This window comes from Malaya genurostris, chromosome 2 (genome assembly GCF_030247185.1).
Source record: "Malaya genurostris strain Urasoe2022 chromosome 2, Malgen_1.1, whole genome shotgun sequence".
Lineage (NCBI taxonomy): Eukaryota > Metazoa > Arthropoda > Insecta > Diptera > Culicidae > Malaya > Malaya genurostris.
In genome coordinates, this window is record NC_080571.1 from 231,808,010 (window position 1) to 231,829,140 (window position 21,131).

Consider the following 21,131-nt stretch of genomic DNA (forward strand, 5'->3'; position numbering starts at 1 on the left):
GTAAATCGAATTTGAAATCGGTTTGAAATTTTCAACTCTTATCACCTGGTAATTGCGGAAACGGAAATTGAGTTCAGAACAAATACAAATGGAATATGCGAGTCCGCTTATTTCGATCTAAGTTTATGAAAGTCGGTTAAGCCATCGCTGAGAAAACATAAATTGCTCCAGTGTCGGTTCGTTCGGTCATCAACTAATATAAAATTTTAAACACTCATCACCCTGTAATTCCGGGAATTGAATCCTTAGATCCTAAGCTTGCGAAAATAGTTTCCGTTACCGGAAAATCCGATGTGAATTTGTGTGACCGGCAACTAACAAGACCTGCGAACTAGAGTAATTAATCAACTATTTAAAGGAAGTATTTATTCGTCTTCTTTTTTAAAGTAAATTCATGAATTCTGTATCTCAATCGAGCTCGAGTTTTCCATACAAAAGTCTGATAATATCCGCGGTGTATTGCTTAAGTTACCGATCCTAAAGTTGCGATTTCACTATTGCTGGTGCCAGTACCAGGCATTTAAGCATCAAATAGCGATGTGCTTTCGCAGAACTCTTACATAAATTTGATATTAAGTATCGACTCGAGTTTATCAGTGCATTGGCAGTTTACGTTGAATATCTCTATAGATAGCAACACGAAATATATAGTTTTAACGTTTCATAGGTGCTGGATTTGATGTAGGAAACGAGAAAAGTATAAAACAGACGTAAAAAACTTTAAGACATTGAATTGCAGGCCTTATTGGACGGAAATGACATACAAACTCAAAAACAACTGGTATCGAATGTGTCACAACCGGCCGAGCTATTTCCGACCACTTGAGAGCCGTGGGGAAAAATGCTCAAGATGGAGAAATAAATACCATTGAACCGAAGACAGCAAGGAAACCGTCGAGCCATTTGTGCAATGCTATGAAAAAATTACACGAGGAAGTCAATTGTAACTGGAGGGGATCGATTTTGAGAATGCTAGGCGCAAAAAAGTATAATTCAGAAGAGGAATCAACATCGACTGTAAAACTCAATTAATTCGGAAAGAAGACTCGAGACGTCAGAAAAGACATTGCGCTTCGGAGCAATTTTAAAATCAGCGTGTTGTTATCTTTTATAAGCTGCTGGAACCTAGTGGAACGTTACTGCCAAGGAGAAATGAACAGAGAAGGAAATAGTTCGCAAAAAAAACGAAGAATTTTATTATAAATACTTCTTGAACGCAGTTGAAGGTTCCGATTTATTGAAACTAGCTTTAGAATCTTGGATACTGTTTCATAATTATTTCCCCATATTTAAAATTTAAATCTGTTGATGAGAGAGTTTCAAATTGCATTTTAAATGTCGTTATGATCGATCGTGTCTCGTACACAACCCTGTAATTTGTTAACGATGGAGATTGATGAAATTGATCCAGGCATCTCCGAAAAAATTGATTAATCGTAGAAAGGAACACATTTACCTTCACATATTTTTCGATCTTGTTGAACTGAATCAAATGGTGTATAGCACTAGAGGTCTCCGATCGGAAGTTAAGTTTTTTAGCAATTCTGTATCCTTTCTATGGCAAAAGGCAAAAACAATCCATTAGATATACACTAGCGCTGTATTGGTCAAATGTTTAATCAAATGCCAATAACTAACACATGGATCAATAAGTCCCGAGACTAAAGCAGAGATGGCGCTCGTAGTAAACCAGTAACCACGTCTTTCTAGAGTACTAACCTTTGCTTGAAACGGGTCAAAATCAATAAGTCGATCCGACCAGAAACAGCTGAGTTATCGAGGTTGGAGTAAACTCGTTTTGTAGTATGTTTAAAAAATGAAAAAAAAACCGAGTTTCGTGTTTTGATAAAACATTTTTTTTAATGGGTAAAAACACCGTGCAAGCGAAACAATGGATTGAAAAATGTTATCCGGACTCTTGTCCATCAAAAGCAACGATTTATCGGTGGTTCGCTGAGTTTAAACGTGGTCGTACCGACACAAATGACGCGGAACGCTCGGGTAGACCTGTGGAAGCCGTTACACCGGAAAATGTGAGTGTGTGACAAAATTTATAATGAAAGATCGTAAAGTGAAGCTCCGTGAGATTGCTGAGATGACACAGATATCATATGGAAGTGTATTTACTATCCTTCATGAAAAATTGAGCATGACAAAGGTTTTTTTCCAAGTGGGTGCCGCGATAGCTTTCGATGGAACAAAAACAGCAACGAGTCGATGATTCAGAAAACAGTTTATCGCTATTTACTCGCAACAAAAAAGATTTCTTGCGTCGTCACGTGACCATGGACGAAACATGGATACATCACTACACTCCAGAGTCGAAGCGGCAGTCATTTGAGTGGCGCACAGCTGGCGAAAGCCGTCCGAAGCGTCCGAAACTGCAGCAGTCAGCTTGCAAAGTCATGGCGTTAGTTTTTTGGGATACGCATGGCGTGATTTTCATTGACTACCTCGAAAAAGGTAAATCGATCAACAGTGATTATTATATTGACTTACTGGTGCGTTTGAAGGAGGAAATCGCAAAAAAACGACCGCACATGCAGAGAAAAAAATCCTTTTTCATCAAGACAATGGACCCTGCCACAAGTCGATGAAAACAATGGCGAAATTGAACGAATTGGGCTTTGATCTGCTTCCCCACCCCCCATACTCGCCAGATTTAGCCCCCAGTGACTACTGGCTCTTTGCTGATCTTAAAAAAATGCTCCAGGGAAAAAGATTTGCCTCAAATGAGGAGGTCATCGCTGAAACTGAAGCTTATTTTGAAGCGAAAGATATTTTTTTTAATAAACATGGTATTGAAAAATTGTAAAAAAACGTTGGAAACATTGTATCACCCTAAAAGGTGATTATGTTGATGAATAAAAAAAAATTTTGCAAAAAAAATGTTGTTTCCATTGTTAGTCTCGGGACTTATTGATCCATGTGTTATTAGCATATAGCAAAACGATCAGTTGATTCATCCACCGATAAGTGATACACAGAATACAAATATTTAGTTTAAAGAAGACAAATATTGCTGTACTAAAAGTATGCCTTATTTTTTCAGTTTACCTTATCAATTGGTCATATTTATTATTACGAGTCTGAATCTATTTATAAGGCAGAGTTAACCACACTCATTAACGTTTGGTCGTCATCGTATTTTTGTTCTGAACAATTTTTTCAACATTGCAGATTAATGCAAATAGAAATAATAACAGTGAACCTTTTGTTTGCCTCATTCCAAGCATTGAAAAAGCGAACAATTTTGCGAAATTCGATGCTCTCTAGGGCGAATTTAGGAAAGCTTCTTGACTTTCAGAGAATTTCACCGCGGTTATCGGTTATCAAAGAACACTTGTCAACGAACCCGCTTCCCAAGTAACATTTTTTGTTACGGTAGCTTATTTGTGACTAGTTCACAACAAAGAAATTTGAGCGATTGTTATTAACATCTAAACACTTACGTGACTCAAAAAGACTATTAGTGACTAGCGATAAATTATTGATGTGTTAAAAATCAGTTGTCGTTATGTTGCAATGCCATGCTGAAATAACTTGTATTTCTAAAACATGACCCAAGTAGCACACGTTATTACACTTCAATGACAGTAACTTATATGAAACAAATTCATGGAACAAGTTGAAAAAATTGCAACGTGCGTTATAACTACTATGTAACCTGAAAAGTGTAAGAGGTGGAGCTTGTGCGACTTACCGAGGGTTCCCAAAAATGTTGTCAATGACGAATACTCAGCTTCCTTTGGAGCTTCTTGTCGCTCAGGGTTGTCGGCCATCGACCGTCGACCGTCAGCCGTCGGCGTTGTCTAATAGTGCCAAGATGTTGTAGATGCCGGTATCCACAAAGTGCCGCACGATGTCCCTATTCTATGCGGCGGGGTGCCGTTCTTCAAACGCGAACACTTCTGAACGAAGTTGCCTAACTGTTTTTGCCATCACGGTTAGAGCTATACTGATAGAGCTGTCAAATTTTGTCTGCTGACCCATGGGTTACTATGATTGATGCTGCATGGGTACTTTCGTCGGTGTGGGCAAAGGTAAACTATGAAAAATCGGCTATTTTTGTCGTTATTGTTTTCTACGTACTTATGGTCAAAACGTAGGATAGAAAAAGGTAATATTCTTGTTCATTTATTATATGTTTCATACACTCCTTCCGGCTCTATAATGTGTTCGCAGTATTCAAGCCAACAAAAAGTTTTCTACGTCGCCCTTTCGTTCTCATTAGGCTGCGAATACCAACTGATATTGCTGCTATATCAATTAACAGTAACGAATTGCACAAATGTTAACGTGTTCATAATGGTTTCGCAACGTCAAATAAACTTATTTTCAACGAGTATCAAACCCCACAACTGTGATTAAAGTTCGAGCTAAGTAACGATAACTTATAAATGATTATGTCTATATGATAATACAGATGTGGTGATTGGAAACTTGGGTTGTTCGAACAAGGCAACCAAAATTTCTAATGATCTACAATCAAACAGTTCAATCAATCGTCACACTTTTGAATCCGCAATTGCACGAGAATCTGCTTAGATTGATCTTGATTAGGAACACTGAACATCGTTTGTCATGATTTGTATATGTTTTATAGCCGACTAAATTGCACAAATAACCCAAATGTATGCAATTATATCTTTGTACATACTTGCAATACGGATATTGATATTAAAACTTCTCTTCGCCAAGCTTGTGTTCAAGTTTTGTATAAAAGCAGTTATTTTTAAAGCGTTAAGTTTCTCTACCATTCTGCGATTTCGGTTAAAGCGATAAACTTTTTCTCATCATCAATCGAGTTCATCTTATATAAATTATAAAAATAATCTTAAGCACTCAAAATTTATCCTGGGAAAGTTGCACATTTCACAGGCGAAACGACATAACATGGAATTTATGGCATTTTATGGCACTTCTTGTCTTGCTGTCTAGCAACAACCTACCTCTAGCATGCTACGTGTAGGACTGAAACATTAGCTATAATTTTGCTTGTATTTATATATTCGCGTGCTTCCAACAGCTTCGCGTTTGCATCGATTGGCCAATCAGAGCGATGCTTTCCCTTTGAACTCCGGAGTATACCGGAGATTTTTAGCAGACAAAATATGACATTGCTCGCTACTAATCAAAATTTCAATCACATATAATTGAAAATACGTGGCTTGATACATTCAAATCGAACCTTAGAAATATTTCCAATCAAATGATGAAATAATACTAATAATTGATACAAAATAGACTGAGCTGTAAATGTTTAAAACATGACCACATTTCTACATGTTTTTTTTCCTTGAGTTTCTGATTTGCACCCCTATATAGAAAATAAAGATGTGTTCCACATCAAAAACATTGCTATCACCTTGTTATAACCAGTGTAACATTAAAAAAACATGTTCGTTCACTTATTGCAACATAGTTAAGACTTAGTCGTACCAAAGCTAGTTGCGATTCGCTACTTAGATTGGGATGAGAACATTCATTTAATTGAAATTAATCTTGAAAATAGAAGAAATGAAACACTGTCGCTAAGGAAACAGAAACGCAGTTGAATGAATATTCTCCAAAATACTTGAAACATTTGAGACTACCTTGCTTCTACGCTGGTGAGAGGAAAGTCTTTTAAGCATTCGAACCTTCATTGTCTCTCGGGACTGCGAACATCTGCTCCCTAAAACTTTTTCACTTGTAACATTCATACATGGGCAATTACTTGTCATATTTCGTTCGTAAAACTTAACCAACGCTGTACTGTCACATCTTGCTCTACAACAACTTGTGTTCAATTTCCGGTATCCTATTGTCCCAGATGATATGCTGGAAAGGAATCGAGATGTTGTCACCCTTCATGACATCGATCCGTCATCGCTGAAGCAGCTCATCGATTATGCATACAGCGGCGAAATCACCATCACCGAGGAAAACGTTCAGGTGAACCAGCAACTCACGTATCTGATCTAATAAATAACCTACACCTTTCCTCTATATCTGATTTATTTCAGGTTCTACTGCCAGCATCGAGCTTACTCCAAATCCAATCGGTTCGGGAGGCATGTTGCAAGTTTCTACTCCGCCAGTTACACCCTTCGAATTGTCTGGGGATTCGCAGTTTTGCAGGTGAGTTTTACATTGCTTTCGGTCAGCGTCGTTATTTGCACCTGTCGAGTTCATTATCTCCATATAGATCACGATCACGTTTACTGTGTCGAAGCGAAACAATCCTTAAACTAATAAATAACCGTTTAACTAATAGATTTATAGATATTGGAAATAAGGTAATCGAGCTCATATTCGCCACAGTTTCTCAATACGTTATATACATTGTAATCCCTTAGGCAAAGCAAGACTTTCATAGCACTGGTATAATTATCGGATCACCTTACAGGAATGTTTACAAAAATTACACCTTGAACTACTTTCTTCACCAAACTTACACCTCTAACTACGAACTATTCCGAGATCTAATTACACTGACTCCATGCAAGATATCGATGAAATAATTTAATGTCCTAGTTGAAAATAGGCTCAGTTATCATATTTCAACGGTGCCATTAGAGCAACGATGCTTTGAAATTGAAAACAAAACACAAGTTATATCGAACGAAGCCTCAAAATGTGATTAATCGATATGCGTGCCGAAAAACATACTTTATCTATATATCAGTAGCTGCTTCTATCGGTCTTGAGGGAGAAAGACATTCTAGCTTGAATATTTTATCTAAAAAGGGCAAACAGAAAATTTTACGGTCTATAAACAGCCAACGCATAATCATTATGTATTCCTCTGAGAACATGAACGACAAAGTGTAATGAAGTTACCGTTTGTGTACCGTGCTGCTTGATTGATGGCTGTAATTAATTGTTAACACTTTTCGTGATTACTTCGTTGTATTTCTGAAACCGTATGCTGTATCGCTTGAGGCGGAACAATTAGGTATGTCGTGTTGGAGTATTCATTTGCGTGTATACTGAAATGGCCCACTTTATTACGTTTCAAAACTTCGAAATACTTATTCACGCACCAAATAAAACTATCGAATATGTACTTGCATTGAATTTAATACCTCGGAATGTTATTGGCTTGAAAAACGGAAAACCGCATATTAATATGTAACAAGTTGAACACGTTTTGGTAATCAATGGATGATCACTAATGCGAATAATCGTTTATGATTCCCTTCGTAACTCACGCTCCAATACCTACTGCATACCGTACCGTAGTTTCCCATTCATTCGGAAATTGCTCGTTCATGCTCATGCATTATTCAGCAGTTTCACATCACGTATTTTTTCACAACATATGATAGCCCGACGAAGTCCTGAGACCTTTTGTTCCACTCGATAATATCTGTACATCTACTACTGTTCGCCGCTCACACTCTTCGTCATGTTTGTCGTTTCAGATGCTCACTCCTGCAAGGAACTCCACTCACGTTCCCATCGTTATGCACTGCAAAACTTTCAACAAGTTGTCGGTACGGAGGAATTTTTATTGCTAGGATTTAGTGAGGTAAATAAACATACAATTTCTTCTCTCTGCAGCCCCACGACAGATCGGGGACAGTCTTTGGCAAATCCAGAGGCATCTAATTTATAACATGAAAGCTGAACTAACTCATCCCTGAAAATAACAACATAAACAGAAAACAAGCGTAAAAATCCCTAACTGGGTATCGTGAACAAAATCCTTTCACCCGTAGCCGCCCAACCGAGCACATTGTCGCCTTAAAGTGCTCGAAATATATTCCTTTTCTACGCTGGCCTGCATGGAAATTTTTGTGTTTGACCAAACAGGTTCAGCAGAGTGAGTCGTAATGTTTTCTGAAATATAATGGTCCACATGGATAAATAAGAATCCTGAGGGAAATCTTGTCGGTCGTGTGCTTCGCTTAGTAATCTACCACTTCGATGTTACGAGATTTGAATATTTTCATCATTATAAGAAAATATTATCACAATAATGGATAGTGGGAAGCCAACAATTTAAAATTTCTTAAGGCCGAATTTTCTTCAGATTAACTTTTATCATTATTATTGTTCCGTAACAGTATTGAACGGAATGCCACATAACCGACGGAGCGTGCCAAAAATGTATTCAGTTTGTCTGACCGCCAAAGCCGGTAGGGCCAACATTTTATGACCCATGGGATACGAATTTTTCACGACTGTCGATTTCCGGTACCGAGGTATTCACTTTTTTGATTTGATCATAGAAAAAAAAATAGAAACTATGCGAGTTTTGTACGCAGAAATCATAAAAAAAAAGTGAAAACTATATTGATCATTGATCAAATCGGAACGGCGAAAATCATTTTCTCGTAAAAAGTAATCACGTAACGTTAAACGAATATGCTAATATTGAAAGTAACTTAAATTAAATCACGAGTGAATAATGTTCAAAATTACTTCGCTGATCGTACTTTTCCGCTGAGCGGTCAGAATTGTGAAACTGAATCTCTAAACGTACGAGTAGGTGTTCCCGAAAGTTCCTGATGGCTTCTGATATCCAGAATCTACCTGCTAGTTGGCAGAAATCTCAATTTTATGGCAACGGGTTAAAATTTTCACTCACAAAGAAGCTCATATATTTTAAGTGATTGTTAAATATATTAAATATTTTGTTTCTCTTATATACAAAATATTTATATTCTGTGTCAACGATTGAGGACAGTATGTTTTAGAGTACAGCTCTTTTCATTTCCAAATTCGAAAAATCCACGTAATATTAGTTTTGAGACTTCGTTAAGAATAGCTTATTTTGAAGTGACTCGTGGACTTTCTTTTTATTTTTCTGACTGAAGAACTGCTAAACGCTCCAGCGATCGGACTGGCATAAATTGCTCATAATATATTTCGACTTCGAAACCTTTCATCATAAATTCACCCTGACAAAGTCTAAATGATTTTGATTAGCCCAAAAAATCATAGCTACCGTAATCTTCTAGTGATGTGATAATTCTTTTTCATATTTTTATAAAAATCACTAAGGCATTTAAAAAAAATTAAATGTTGGATAATAACAAGAAATTTCATTTTCGAAGCTCTTGACGCACTATTTCCGATACTTTCGGAACCAGAAACTAGGAACTGATATATCCGAAATCGGTTCGTTTGGCCAGGAACTAAATGAAATGCAATTAGTAATCAATTTTAGGTCAAATTTAGAAGATTTTTCCGTTTTGCCTTTGTCATACAGGAAGGCTATACAATCACTGTGAAAAACGACTTTGGAACCACGGCCCGTAGGCCATTCGATTCAGCTCGACGAACTGAGCAAATGTCTGTGTATGAGTAAAAATTTCTGAAGTGGCCCCCCATTTTTCACGAGGTAACCGATTTTACAATAAGTGTTATTGTTTTGTAGTATTAGTATCTACGAACATGTTCGTGAAATATTTCGTCGATATTCGAATTTTTTATACTATTTTTAGTTACATTAACATTTATACACCTTTTTATTGTAATGCTTCCTGAAACTCAAGTTCTTTTTCGAATTATACGAAACTTTGCAACTGGATAAACAACTATTTTTGGCATAGAATGAAGAAAAAATTGTTTAAAAATGTTCAATTTTATTAAACTTTCTACTTAAATTTTCCAAAGAAATCGATATTAAAGTACCTTCTTCACGCGATTTTTGTCTCTGTTAAATGCTAAAATGTTGCATATGTTATTGGTTTTCATAATCAACAAAAAAATTTTTGTGCTCAAATAGGGTTTTTGAAATATTTGATATTTTGTATACGCGCGCTGTATGCAAAGTGCACCGCGCGAGCGAATCGGTATGGTGCGGCAGGGTTCGGTAGGGTACGATGTCGTCGGTGTGATTGAAGCGAGCTGCGACAGGTTTGGACAAGTAAGCATAGAGATTTTTTGCCTTTCTCATCTCAACTTTTTTAAATTGTAGTATTTCGATGATTTTTTGCTATAATATATAAGAGAAAATGAATAATATGAAAAGGGCATCATTACAGTACTAGGTACATTTAAACAGGTTTCTCCATTAAATGTACGTCAGGAAATTTATTCATCACATATTATTTCACAAGTTTGACTCTAGATTATTTTATATTTTCTGGTGGTTTGAACAGAACATTTACTACAAATTCTTCGTTGTCGGTAAAAATCTTACATTCGCGTGTAGTTTGAATCGTCATTACGTTTTTAAATCGATGTTGCTGTTGTCTATCCTGAATGTCTGGTTCGTTTATCATGCAAAAATCAAAGTTTATATTTTTGAATGAATCCTTTACTCAATTGAATAGACTATGCGCAGTTGGAATTCGATTGGTTTTGATTTGATGCAAATTAACTTTATACGCGTGTCTTTTCACGGTTCCTTCAAAGATAACTTTTTTCCCATGTGAGGCTGCGAAAGAATTCCACTCGGTCCTAATTTTATAATATTTCTCGTGAAGTGCAGTAAATGCACTGAACTTGTACCGTTAATCTTTTTTCCGGAATGATCACAAACTTTTGTGTTTTCCTTGACTATTTTCGCATCCAAACCACACGAAAAAATGAAAAAAAATGGTAAAATAATATGTGATCAATAAATTACCTGACGTACATTTAATGGAGAAACCTGTTTAAATGTACCTAGTACTGTAATGATGCCCTTTTCATATTATTCATTTTCTCTTATATATTATAGCAAAAATTCATCGAAATACTACAATTTAAAAAAGTTGAGATGAGAAAGGCAAAAAATAATTTTCTATGGTTACTTGTCCAAACCTGTCGCAGCTCGCTTCAATCACACCGACGACATCGCACCCTACCGAACCCTGCCGCACCATACCGATTCGCTCGCGCGGTGCACTTTGCATACAGCGCGCGTATACAAAAAGTCAAATATTTCAAAAACCCTATTTGAGCACAAAATTTTTTTTGTTGATTATGAAAACCAATAACATATGCAACATTTTAGCATTTAACAGAGACAAAAATCGCGTGAAGAAGGTACTTTAATATCGATTTCTTTGGAAAATTTAAGTAGAAAGTTTAATAAAATTGAACATTTTTAAACAATTTTTTCTTCATTCTATGCCAAAAATAGTTGTTTATCCAGTTGCAAAGTTTCGTATAATTCGAAAAAGAACTTGAGTTTCAGGAAGCATTACAATAAAAAGGTATATAAATGTTAATGTAACTAAAAATAGTATAAAAAATTCGAATATCGACGAAATATTTCACGAACATGTTCGTAGATACTAATACTACAAAACAATAACACTTATTGTAAAATCGGTTACCTCGTGAAAAATGAGGGGGCCACTTCAGAAATTTTTACTCGTATGTATGTGTGTATGCGTATTTGTGTGTGACAAATATCATCACTCACTTTTCTCGAATATGGCTGAACCGATTTTCATAAACTTAGATTTAAATGAAAGTTCTTCTGGTCCCATACAAAATTCCTAAATTTCATATGGATCTGAATTCTGGTTCCAGAATTACACGGTAATATGCACTAACAATGTTAATGTAATATACCGAAAATATGAAAATAATGTCACTCACTTTTCTCGGACATCTCTGAACCGATTTTGCAAATATGGATTTATATCAAAGATTATAAGGCGCCAATAATATTCCAATTTTCATTCGGATCCAACTTCTGGTTCCGGAGGTTGCTTAGTGTAAAACTGTTTATTTCCAGAAAATTTTGTCCATGAGTTACAGATTCTTTAAATAGGCTAGTAAATTTATCTAATTTTCAGATCATGATAGTCTGTAACCAAATAGAAATTTGATGATTTACTGAATTTCATCCAAGTCCGACCGGTGCATTTTTCCAAATTTCAAACCGTCATAGAGCAAAATTCAAACCGACATCCAGCATAAAAAAATTGTAGGTTGAATGAACCGAATGTCTCTATGCCGATATCCAGCATTCGGCTTCAGAAGTACCGACAATAGTAATTAAGTGTGACAAAACCAAGCTCACTTTACTTTCTCACATTGAATTGAATAGATTTTCACTAACTTCAATTCAAATGTAGTATTTCAATGTTGTTTTTTTTTCATAAATACGTTTATTTCATAGGCAATATACATAAGTTTTTCTTCGCCATGGCATCCACAATACATAGTACTTTAAACCTAATACATTTCGAATATCATATTAGTATGTTGGTATTCATTAGTTAATCTAAACACTGTTTTTATCAAGCAAGTTGCTATTATAAACATTAAATGAAATACATTTATTTTGTACATGATCTTATAACTATTTCAGGTTTGTTTGTGTCAGTTCATCACTTTTATTTAATATAAGATAGCTGGCTATTGGTTGAACTCATGGAAGAGAAAACATAAAATAAAATTTAAATTGGAACTCCAATGGACTTAATGAAATAATAAAGAAGTTTCATGTAAGGAACGTCACGACAAGCAAGAATGTCGCGAACTGGGACATTGGATAGTCTACCTTGGGTACGCAAGGAATTTATTAGTTGAGATCTGACATCACGATACTCCACGCATGTCCAAACAACATGGTCAATAACGCGGTAACCTTCGCCACAAGCACAATGATTAGTCTCGGAAAGTCCAATTCGAAGGAGATGTGCATCTAACGTGTAGTGATTGGACATGAGTCTGGACATCTCACGAATGAAATCTTTACTCACATCCAGTACCCTGAACCATGCCTTTGTCGATATTTTAGGAATAATTGAGTGCATCCACCGACCCAGATCATCTTTATCCCAAAAAGCTTGCCAGCTGGCAAGTGTTCTTTGGCAAGACGCGCTATAAAATTCGTTGAAAGCAATCGGTCTTTCATAAATTTCACCCTCAATAGCACCACGTTTGGCTAAAATATCGGCTCTTTCATTGCCTGGAATGGAGCAATGAGCCGGGACCCTAACTATTGTGATTTGATAATTATTATTCAATATGAAGTTCAATGTTGTAGTATTATGAAACAGAAATCTTCGAAAATCTTTTTTAAACTCTTTTTAAATTGTAGTATTTTGATAAATTTATGCTGTAATATATAGAAGAATAATATGAGAAGCGCATCATTACACCACTAAACGGATTCAAATAGGTTTTTTTTTGCAACGTTTATTTAATTTATAGTTAGTGACACACACTTCACTCTATAATTCAGGAATGGGAAGTCGCATAAGGATGCAATTCAGTAGCAGCTTATTGGACCATAGGACCTTTCATTCGAAACTAAGTTAGCGAAAACTCGTTTTTGGTTTTTGACTACTAGTTCCGGTGCTTCTGGAACCGGAAACTAGCAACGTATATAGTCAAAATCGGTTCGCAACGGAACGGAACGTATCGGAAACCTAATTTTCAGTCATAAACATGTATATAAAAATACTGGAGAAATTGAAGTTTTTTTTTACTTATCACCATGTTATTCCGAGACCGGAAGTGATGTTCAAATAAAATATACAGCGTGCTATGAGAGCAGATTTTTTGCAATTTTTTGCACGTATCACTCTGTATTCCGGAAGGAGAAGTCGGATCTGATTAAACTTCAATAGAGTTCTATGGGAGAATTAGACCTTTCATATGAATCTTATGAATAGGTTTGTAAAAGACCTTTCATATGGAAAATTTGGAAAAAGTGAGTACAACCATCTCCGAAAAAATCTTGTGCATATTTTTTTACATATACACACACACATACATTTTGCGAACTCGACGAACTGACTCGAATGGTATATGAAACTTGAACCTCACAACCTCAGTTCAAAAGTCGGTGTTCATTGTGAACAAACCGACAATATCGAGAACCAATATGGAAATATGCGAGATAGCTAGGAGGAGGAATTGAGCTAGATGGGTGAACCACGAAAGCAAATTCGAAATCTATACACGACCAATTATCTACCTTAACTCCGGAACGATTCCTGATATTTGGAAAAAAAACATATCTTTCTAGTACTCAAGAAAGGAATCAAATCTGTCGTTTTCAACTATCGTAGAATTGCGTTTCAATGCGCAGTATCTAAGTTACTCAAAACTGTTGTTCTGAATTTCAACAGTTGCGATTGCAGCAATTACATTTCCAAAAATCAGCATGGTTTTATGGCCAAACGTTCAACTTCAAAGAATTTGCTATCCTACACATCCATTCGTCAAATCACGTCTACAGGTTGACGCAATCTATACAGATTTCTCCAAAACTTTCGACAAGATAAATAATCAATGCCCTCGGCATCTTAGACTTATAAACTGTCTTTTGCAAACAATTTCAATAAGACACCGGTTTATTCGCGCATTGTTTCAAGTCAACAGGATGGCATTAGGAGCCTCAAAATGTTCTGTTATCTCAATCAGCTACCGCCGATGAATAATGAGTCACTGCACAGATTGAAGAAAAGAGAGAATTATTCAGCTCAGCTCTGAGATTTTTTTGTTTAATAAAATATCCCATCCCATATTGAAAAACACAAGCAAATCTCTATTCCTCAATCTTTAGTTTTCACTTACAACGAACTGTTATATCTGCTATCATACTACATAAGCACTAAGCAGTGCACAACTAGTCAATTTTGTCACGAAACGCCACTGACAAAATCACCTCTTTAGTTCACTTGGGCATCATAGTCTATATAATGACCTCGGTCAATGCATCATAGTGGCATTCGTCATCTAACACTCGATGTGGATAGACGAATAACCTACTACGACTAATTTCGATTTTGTTTTATCCATTATTCACAGCTTTCTACTTACCCAAGCTATGGGTAAAACGCACCATAGATCCGAGAAGGATCCAAAGGATGCTAAGCGTCTGAAGCCAAGTGATGTACAGGTAATCGACCGTTTGCTGAGTAACAATCAATTCACCCGGTGAACAACCAGAATTAGGTTAAAACCGGGGATAAATAAACGATATAATAATAATAATAATAACAATCAATACGCTGATCTGCCAGTTGATGTCGAAGAGGAACTGCAGAAGAAGGAAAAAAAAGCCTTTCTACCTGAAGGGCTTCCCACCAGCTCTACGCTCGGATTTCAACACGCTGATCAGCAAAGGACTACAGGCAACAATCCGTTTATGTACTGAAGGCTACAAAATAACTGTTCCGGCTTCGAACCACTACAAAGCAGTGGAATTGTACCTGAAGCAGACAAAAGCGGAATACTTCACACACGATATTGCCGCCAACAAACCTACGACGGTTGTACTTCGAGGATTACCCGTCATGATGGAAGCCGAACTAAAGCAGGTACGATCGGAGGCTGGTCTAAAGCCTGTGATGGTGTTTAAAATGAAACGACATAACACGGACAAAAAGTATCGACATCAGCTGTACTTGGTTCATCTGGAGAAGGGCTACATCACCATGAGTCAACTGAAAACGATAAAATCGTTATTCCATATAATCATCGAATGCAAAAGTATAAACCGGTACATCGGGATGTCACACAGTGCACGAACTGTTTGAACTACGGCCATGGAGCGAGGAATTGCCACATGAAAAGTCGGTGCGGGAAATGTGCCGATTCACACAATACCAACGATTGCCTACTAGATGACATCGATGTAAACTGTGTGAACTGTGATGGCGACCATCCATCTACTAGCAAATCGTGCCCCAAACGTGCTGAGTTCACAAAAATTCGACAATCAACGCGCAAAAATGTTCCACAGAAGGATGAAATTAATTTCCCACGGCTCCCACCAAAGAGGGATATTCCAAATTTGCCGCTACTTCCTCACAGCAATCCGAAAGATTCAGCCGCTGGATCACAAAAAGATTCTTCCTTCAAAGTCCCTCCTGGCTGGGGCAGTAATCAACCACAAGCAAAGGATGACTCTGGTGACTTATTCTCTGCTGAACAATGCGACCCTATCTTCCTTCCAGCATTCAATCACAGTCGCTCGTGATAACACGGTTCCAGTACAACATATGCCGAGTTCCTCTCTTCAAATTGACAGTGTCACCAAGAAACTCATCCGACGTCGAAATATCTACCGGAGGCAGTATCAACGAACTGGCATCCTAGATAAGAAGACTTCTTATAACAACTTAACTAGGATAATCCAGGAAAGGATAACTGAGCTTCGCAACAAGAACTTCCAGCAAAAGCTTCGTGAAATTCTCCCACATTCAAAGCCCTTCTGGTCCTTAACGAAGGTGCTTAAGAAAAAACCGAAGCCTATTCCTCCTCTGATGTCACCCAAGGACGCAGCTGAAGGAATACCTTTAATCACACCAGTAGAGAAGGCAAATGCGCTAGGCCAGCAGTTTGTGTGTTCTCACAATTTAGGACTCAACATCGTTAGTCCACATGAAAGAGCAGGTGCTGATAGCGTAGCTGAGGTTGACCAATCAGACAGCTTGGTTCCTGAGAAGAGTAGAGTCACTGCGAATGAGCTGATGGCTATTGTGAAAAAATCCAAAAATATGAAGGCCCCCGGTTTCGACAACACATTCAACATTGAGCTGAAACATTTGAGTATTCGCTCATTTGTTTTCTTAGCTGAAATTTTTAACAGGTGCTGGGGGCTTGGTTACTTCCCTTCAATGTGGAAGTTAGCTAAAGTTATCCCAGTTTTGAAACCGGGGAAAGATCCTTCCTTTTCCAAGAGCTATCGGCCCATCAGCTTACTCTCTGCCCTATCCAAGCTGTTGGAAAATTCAATACAAAGGCGAATTCTTGCTTTCGCAGATGAACAGGATATATTACTGGAAGAACAGTTTGGGTTCCGGAAAGGAAGATCCACCATCCACCAACTCACAAGGGTTAACATCATCATCCAGCAAAACAAATCAGTGTCCAAAACGACTGCCATGGCAATATTGGATATTGAAAAGGCATTCGATAATGTGTGGCACGATGGCCAGTTTAAACACTGCATCGGTATAATTTTCCCATGTATCTTATTAAAATTATTAAAAATTATCTTGCAGATAGGGCATGCCAGGTTTCTCTGAATAATGCACTTTCAGAAAGATTTACTATTCCTGCTGGTGTACCCCAGGGAAGTATCCTAGGTCCCATTCTATACAACATTTTTACATCAGACATCCCACCTCTTCCGGGTGGTGGTGTTCTGTCACAATTTGCTGAAGATACTGCCATTCTTTACAAAGGTCGTGTCATTAATGCTCTGAAGAATAAACTACAGACAGGTCTGGACGCTCTAACTGAATATTTTACAAGCTGGAAAATTGTGATCAATGCAGCCAAAACTCAGGTCATCTTGTTTCCACATTCAAGATCTCCAAAACTTGTTCCATCAGACGAATGCCAAATACGATTCGGTGATGAGGTCATTGAATGGTCCGACGAAGTTATCTATCCAGGACTCACCTTTGACAGACATCCGATATTCAGGTCACATGTTGACAAAATCATTCAAAAATGCAACATTCTCATTTGGTCTCTGTATCCGCTGATTTGTAGAACATTTAAACTGTACCTGAAAAATCAGATGGCTATAAACAAATCATCTACCCCGCAATTCAATACGCAGTCCCTGTTTGGGGGGGCTGTGCACGAACGCACAAACTTAGGCTTCAGCGCATTCAAAATAAGATCTTCAAGATGATTCTAAATCTACCCCCTTGGACAAGGACTAGTGAAGTACATGAGATGGCCTCCCTGGATATACTAGAACAAAAATTCGAACAATACTGCACGAAATTTGAAGAGAGGTGCTACAAATAATTCAAAATTTGTACGTATTAGGTTAGGGATAGTTATAAGTAGGTAGATATTTTATAAATAAATAAAATAAATATTATGATTAAACATTAGTATGTAAAACACCTATGATTAATAACGAATCGTATGAACAACAAAGATGAAAGGCCAAAGGGTCAAAACACTTGTACTGTAAAACGTTGATGTAATACACAAAAATAAGATTAATAAACAGATATTTATGAAAAAAAAAGAAAAAAAATGCATCATAGTGGCAGTGACGATTGTGATCTCGACACAATGATGAAGGACTAATGAAACCTTCGGTTTTTGTCAATTTATTTTGTTTCTTAAGACGTAAAGCTGCATTGAGCAAGGTTGAACTTTAATCAACTCCCAACGGGAATAACAGACATGGAAATTGGAGGAAATACTGAATGTATTTTGGATATCATTCGTACATCTTTTCTTAGCTAATTTAATTTATTTATCTTTTTATCGCTTCAAATGACAATTTCCAACTGTATTTTGATAATAATGCATTATATCGATAATACTGCTGAATCATCATTTAAAAAACATTTCTTCACCAGGTCCAAGATCTCATCTCCAACAGCCAGCTAAACATATGCTCCGAGGAAAAAGTATTCATGGCGGTTCTGAACTGGATCAAGCACGATCTGAGCGAACGCAAGAAGCACATCTCGGAGCTGATGTCACACGTGCGGTTACCACTGGTTAATCGCGAATTCCTGATGAGCTGCGTCGAAACCGAACCGCTAGTGCGTGAAGATCCTCACTGTAAGGAGCTATTGCTGGAAGCGATGAAGTATCATCTGCTACCAGAACAGCGCAGTTCTTTGGTAACGCAGCGAACACTGGAACGACGACCCGAGGGTATGCGCCAATATTTATTTGCTGTTGGTGGTGGCAGTCTGTTCGCCATCCACAACGAGTGCGAGTGCTACAATCCGAAGACCAATGCCTGGATGACTATTTCGCCAATGACTTCACGAAGATCGAGGGCGGGTGTAGCCGCGCTTAGGAAATTACTTTACGTGGTTGGCGGGTAAGCGGTATCAGATTCATTTTCGAATACGTCAATTGATTAGAGCTTCAAGATAATCTGCATTTGCCCTTTTCAGATATGATGGAGAAAATGATCTCGCTTCGGCCGAGTGCTACAATCCTCTCACCAACGAATGGTGCAACATAACGCCGATGGGTACAAAACGATCATGTTTGGGAACCTGTGCGTTCGATGGCCTGCTGTATGTGTGCGGTGGTTACGATGGTGCTTCATGTCTGGCTAGCGTAGAACGTTTCGATCCACTGACCGCAGTTTGGACATCATGCCCTGCGATGAACACCCGGCGAAGGTACTGCCGTGTCGCAGTCATGGACAATTGTATCTATGCTCTGGGAGGATTCGATTCAAGCAATTATCAGTCTTCGGTGGAACGATTCGATCCACGAGTTGGCAACTGGACAGCAGTTCCGAGCATGACTTCCAGAAGGAGCAGCTGCGGGGTTGCAGCTCTGGATGGTTATTTGTACTGTATTGGTGGTAGCGATGGTACAATGTGCATGCAAACCGGGGAAAGATTCAATCTGAGAGCAAATAGCTGGGAACCAATTAGTCCAATGCATTCTAGAAGGTAAGATTTATAGTACATAGTACGTTCTCATCACTAACAACTGAATCACTGCAGATCCACTCATGAAGTCGTCGAAGCCAACGGGTATCTCTATGCACTTGGCGGTAATGATGGCTCTTCCTCGCTCAATTCAGTGGAACGATACGAGCCCAAGCTCAATAAATGGACGATTGTCACCTCGATGCTTACCCGGCGAAGCTCCATCGGGGCATCGGTGCTAGAGTGTTTCAACCTGGAACGTGGATTACTTCAAACCAGTATATGACCGCTCATCACTAATGCCAACGACACAAGCGGAAGTGTTTCTAGCAGCAACACAAATGCAATAGCCACCGTGAATGGGTCTCAGAAGGATGAATGCAAACCATAGTAAAACATTCTAGTAGCTAAATAGTTTGAATAGCGGACTTTTCTCGGAGTAGTCAAAATTATATAGCTAGTGAAAAATAATAGTAATCTGAATAGGCGCACTTTCATACCTTTTCTGTTGCCCTAAAATACTAACCTGTAGTAAAATGTTTGTAGAAATCAGCTTTACTCAAAAATTCTCACAAGATAACAAATAGTATCATCGTTAGAAATATTGTAAGAATTATTTTAAAACGGCTATTTTATTATCCGACGAGTGTTTTGAAACTGGAACCTAAACAGTTTATTTTGTAGCAATATTGTATCGATGTTAAATATTTTGGATTTTTTGAAATTTTGTTTTATTGAAAATAGTAAGAACAAATCAGTCATATTTCATAGTCAAAAATCATTACAGAAAAAAAGAAATACTGCCAATTCAAAGTCAAATCTTGTACCCTAGCTGCTACTAGAAAAGCATTGTTTTGCTTCATCCAACAACTGAAATAGATGAATCTGTATTACATCTGTTCTGAATCTATAAATTTCAAACTACTGTATCTGTGATATTCTTCTTTATTATTTCCTTAAATGTATCCTCATGTTTCTGCAATGTCAAGCCTTCAATGTACAATAGGGAACTCATCTACAGAATCAGTAAACCCACCAGCCAAAAGTATCTAATTTCAAGCACCTTTCCAATTAATCACTGCTATAGCCCTCCCGACAAAACAAAAACAGAAATCGCCTCTTAAGGAAACCTAAAGCCTTACAGTTTATTGTATTTATAAATGGCAAACGATGGCAATGTATATTTCTGAAGTCCAAAGAATACTTTAGGCTACTTTTGAGTATCTTGTTTTTTTAAATATCTTAACAATCATAAAAGTAAACATCGAAGAAAAAACATATTTAAAGATTGCATTTTTCGCGAAACATGTGATTATATGAAAATACACACTAAACATATTCGTGAGGATAAGTTCGCATAAGCACAGCTTATTTCAAGCAGCAAATACAAATATCATACGAGTTTGGTAACTCGGAATAATCAACAAAACAAGCGAGCTAAGAGCTAAACTAGAAAACAAATCTCGCTTTCATACATACATATATATTTAAAAGAACTGAGCAACATTAAAACATCACACTGCCATTCTCTTTAATGTACAATTCAAACAAACTGTTGTAATTTTCCACCTCCGAACGGACTGAAATTAAAACTACAAATAGTGACTATTCCCTACAGGTCACAAGCAACCAGATGAATTGTCAAAATATGCCCGAGTAGCTTACATATAATAGGGAACAGATTTTACTATAAACATAATGCAGCTGCAGATAACAGATAAATACGGAACAAGCAAATTAAAATATTATATACAACTACATTCCGCTGAAGTTAATTCAGGCTAACATTCTGCAAGTCAATCTATTCTGTCTTTATTACTGCCGTAGCAAAAAATAAACTAGTGGATCAATATTGAA

The 21,131-nt window shown here is 37.3% G+C and overlaps 1 protein-coding gene across 2 annotated transcripts in view; it reads left to right on the plus strand.

The window, feature by feature from the left end:
• Nucleotides 1-21,131, plus strand: part of LOC131428075 (kelch-like protein 17) — a 66,896-nt gene extending 45,765 nt beyond the window's left edge. For both annotated transcript variants that reach the window (XM_058591729.1, XM_058591728.1), the window contains exons 5-10: nucleotides 5,816-5,937; nucleotides 6,009-6,123; nucleotides 7,410-7,516; nucleotides 18,231-18,706; nucleotides 18,783-19,295; nucleotides 19,350-21,131. In XM_058591729.1, coding sequence (XP_058447712.1) covers nucleotides 5,816-5,937; nucleotides 6,009-6,123; nucleotides 7,410-7,516; nucleotides 18,231-18,706; nucleotides 18,783-19,295; nucleotides 19,350-19,560 — 1,544 coding nt within the window. In that variant the 3' untranslated portion in view covers nucleotides 19,561-21,131. The remainder of the gene's footprint in view (nucleotides 1-5,815; nucleotides 5,938-6,008; nucleotides 6,124-7,409; nucleotides 7,517-18,230; nucleotides 18,707-18,782; nucleotides 19,296-19,349) is intronic.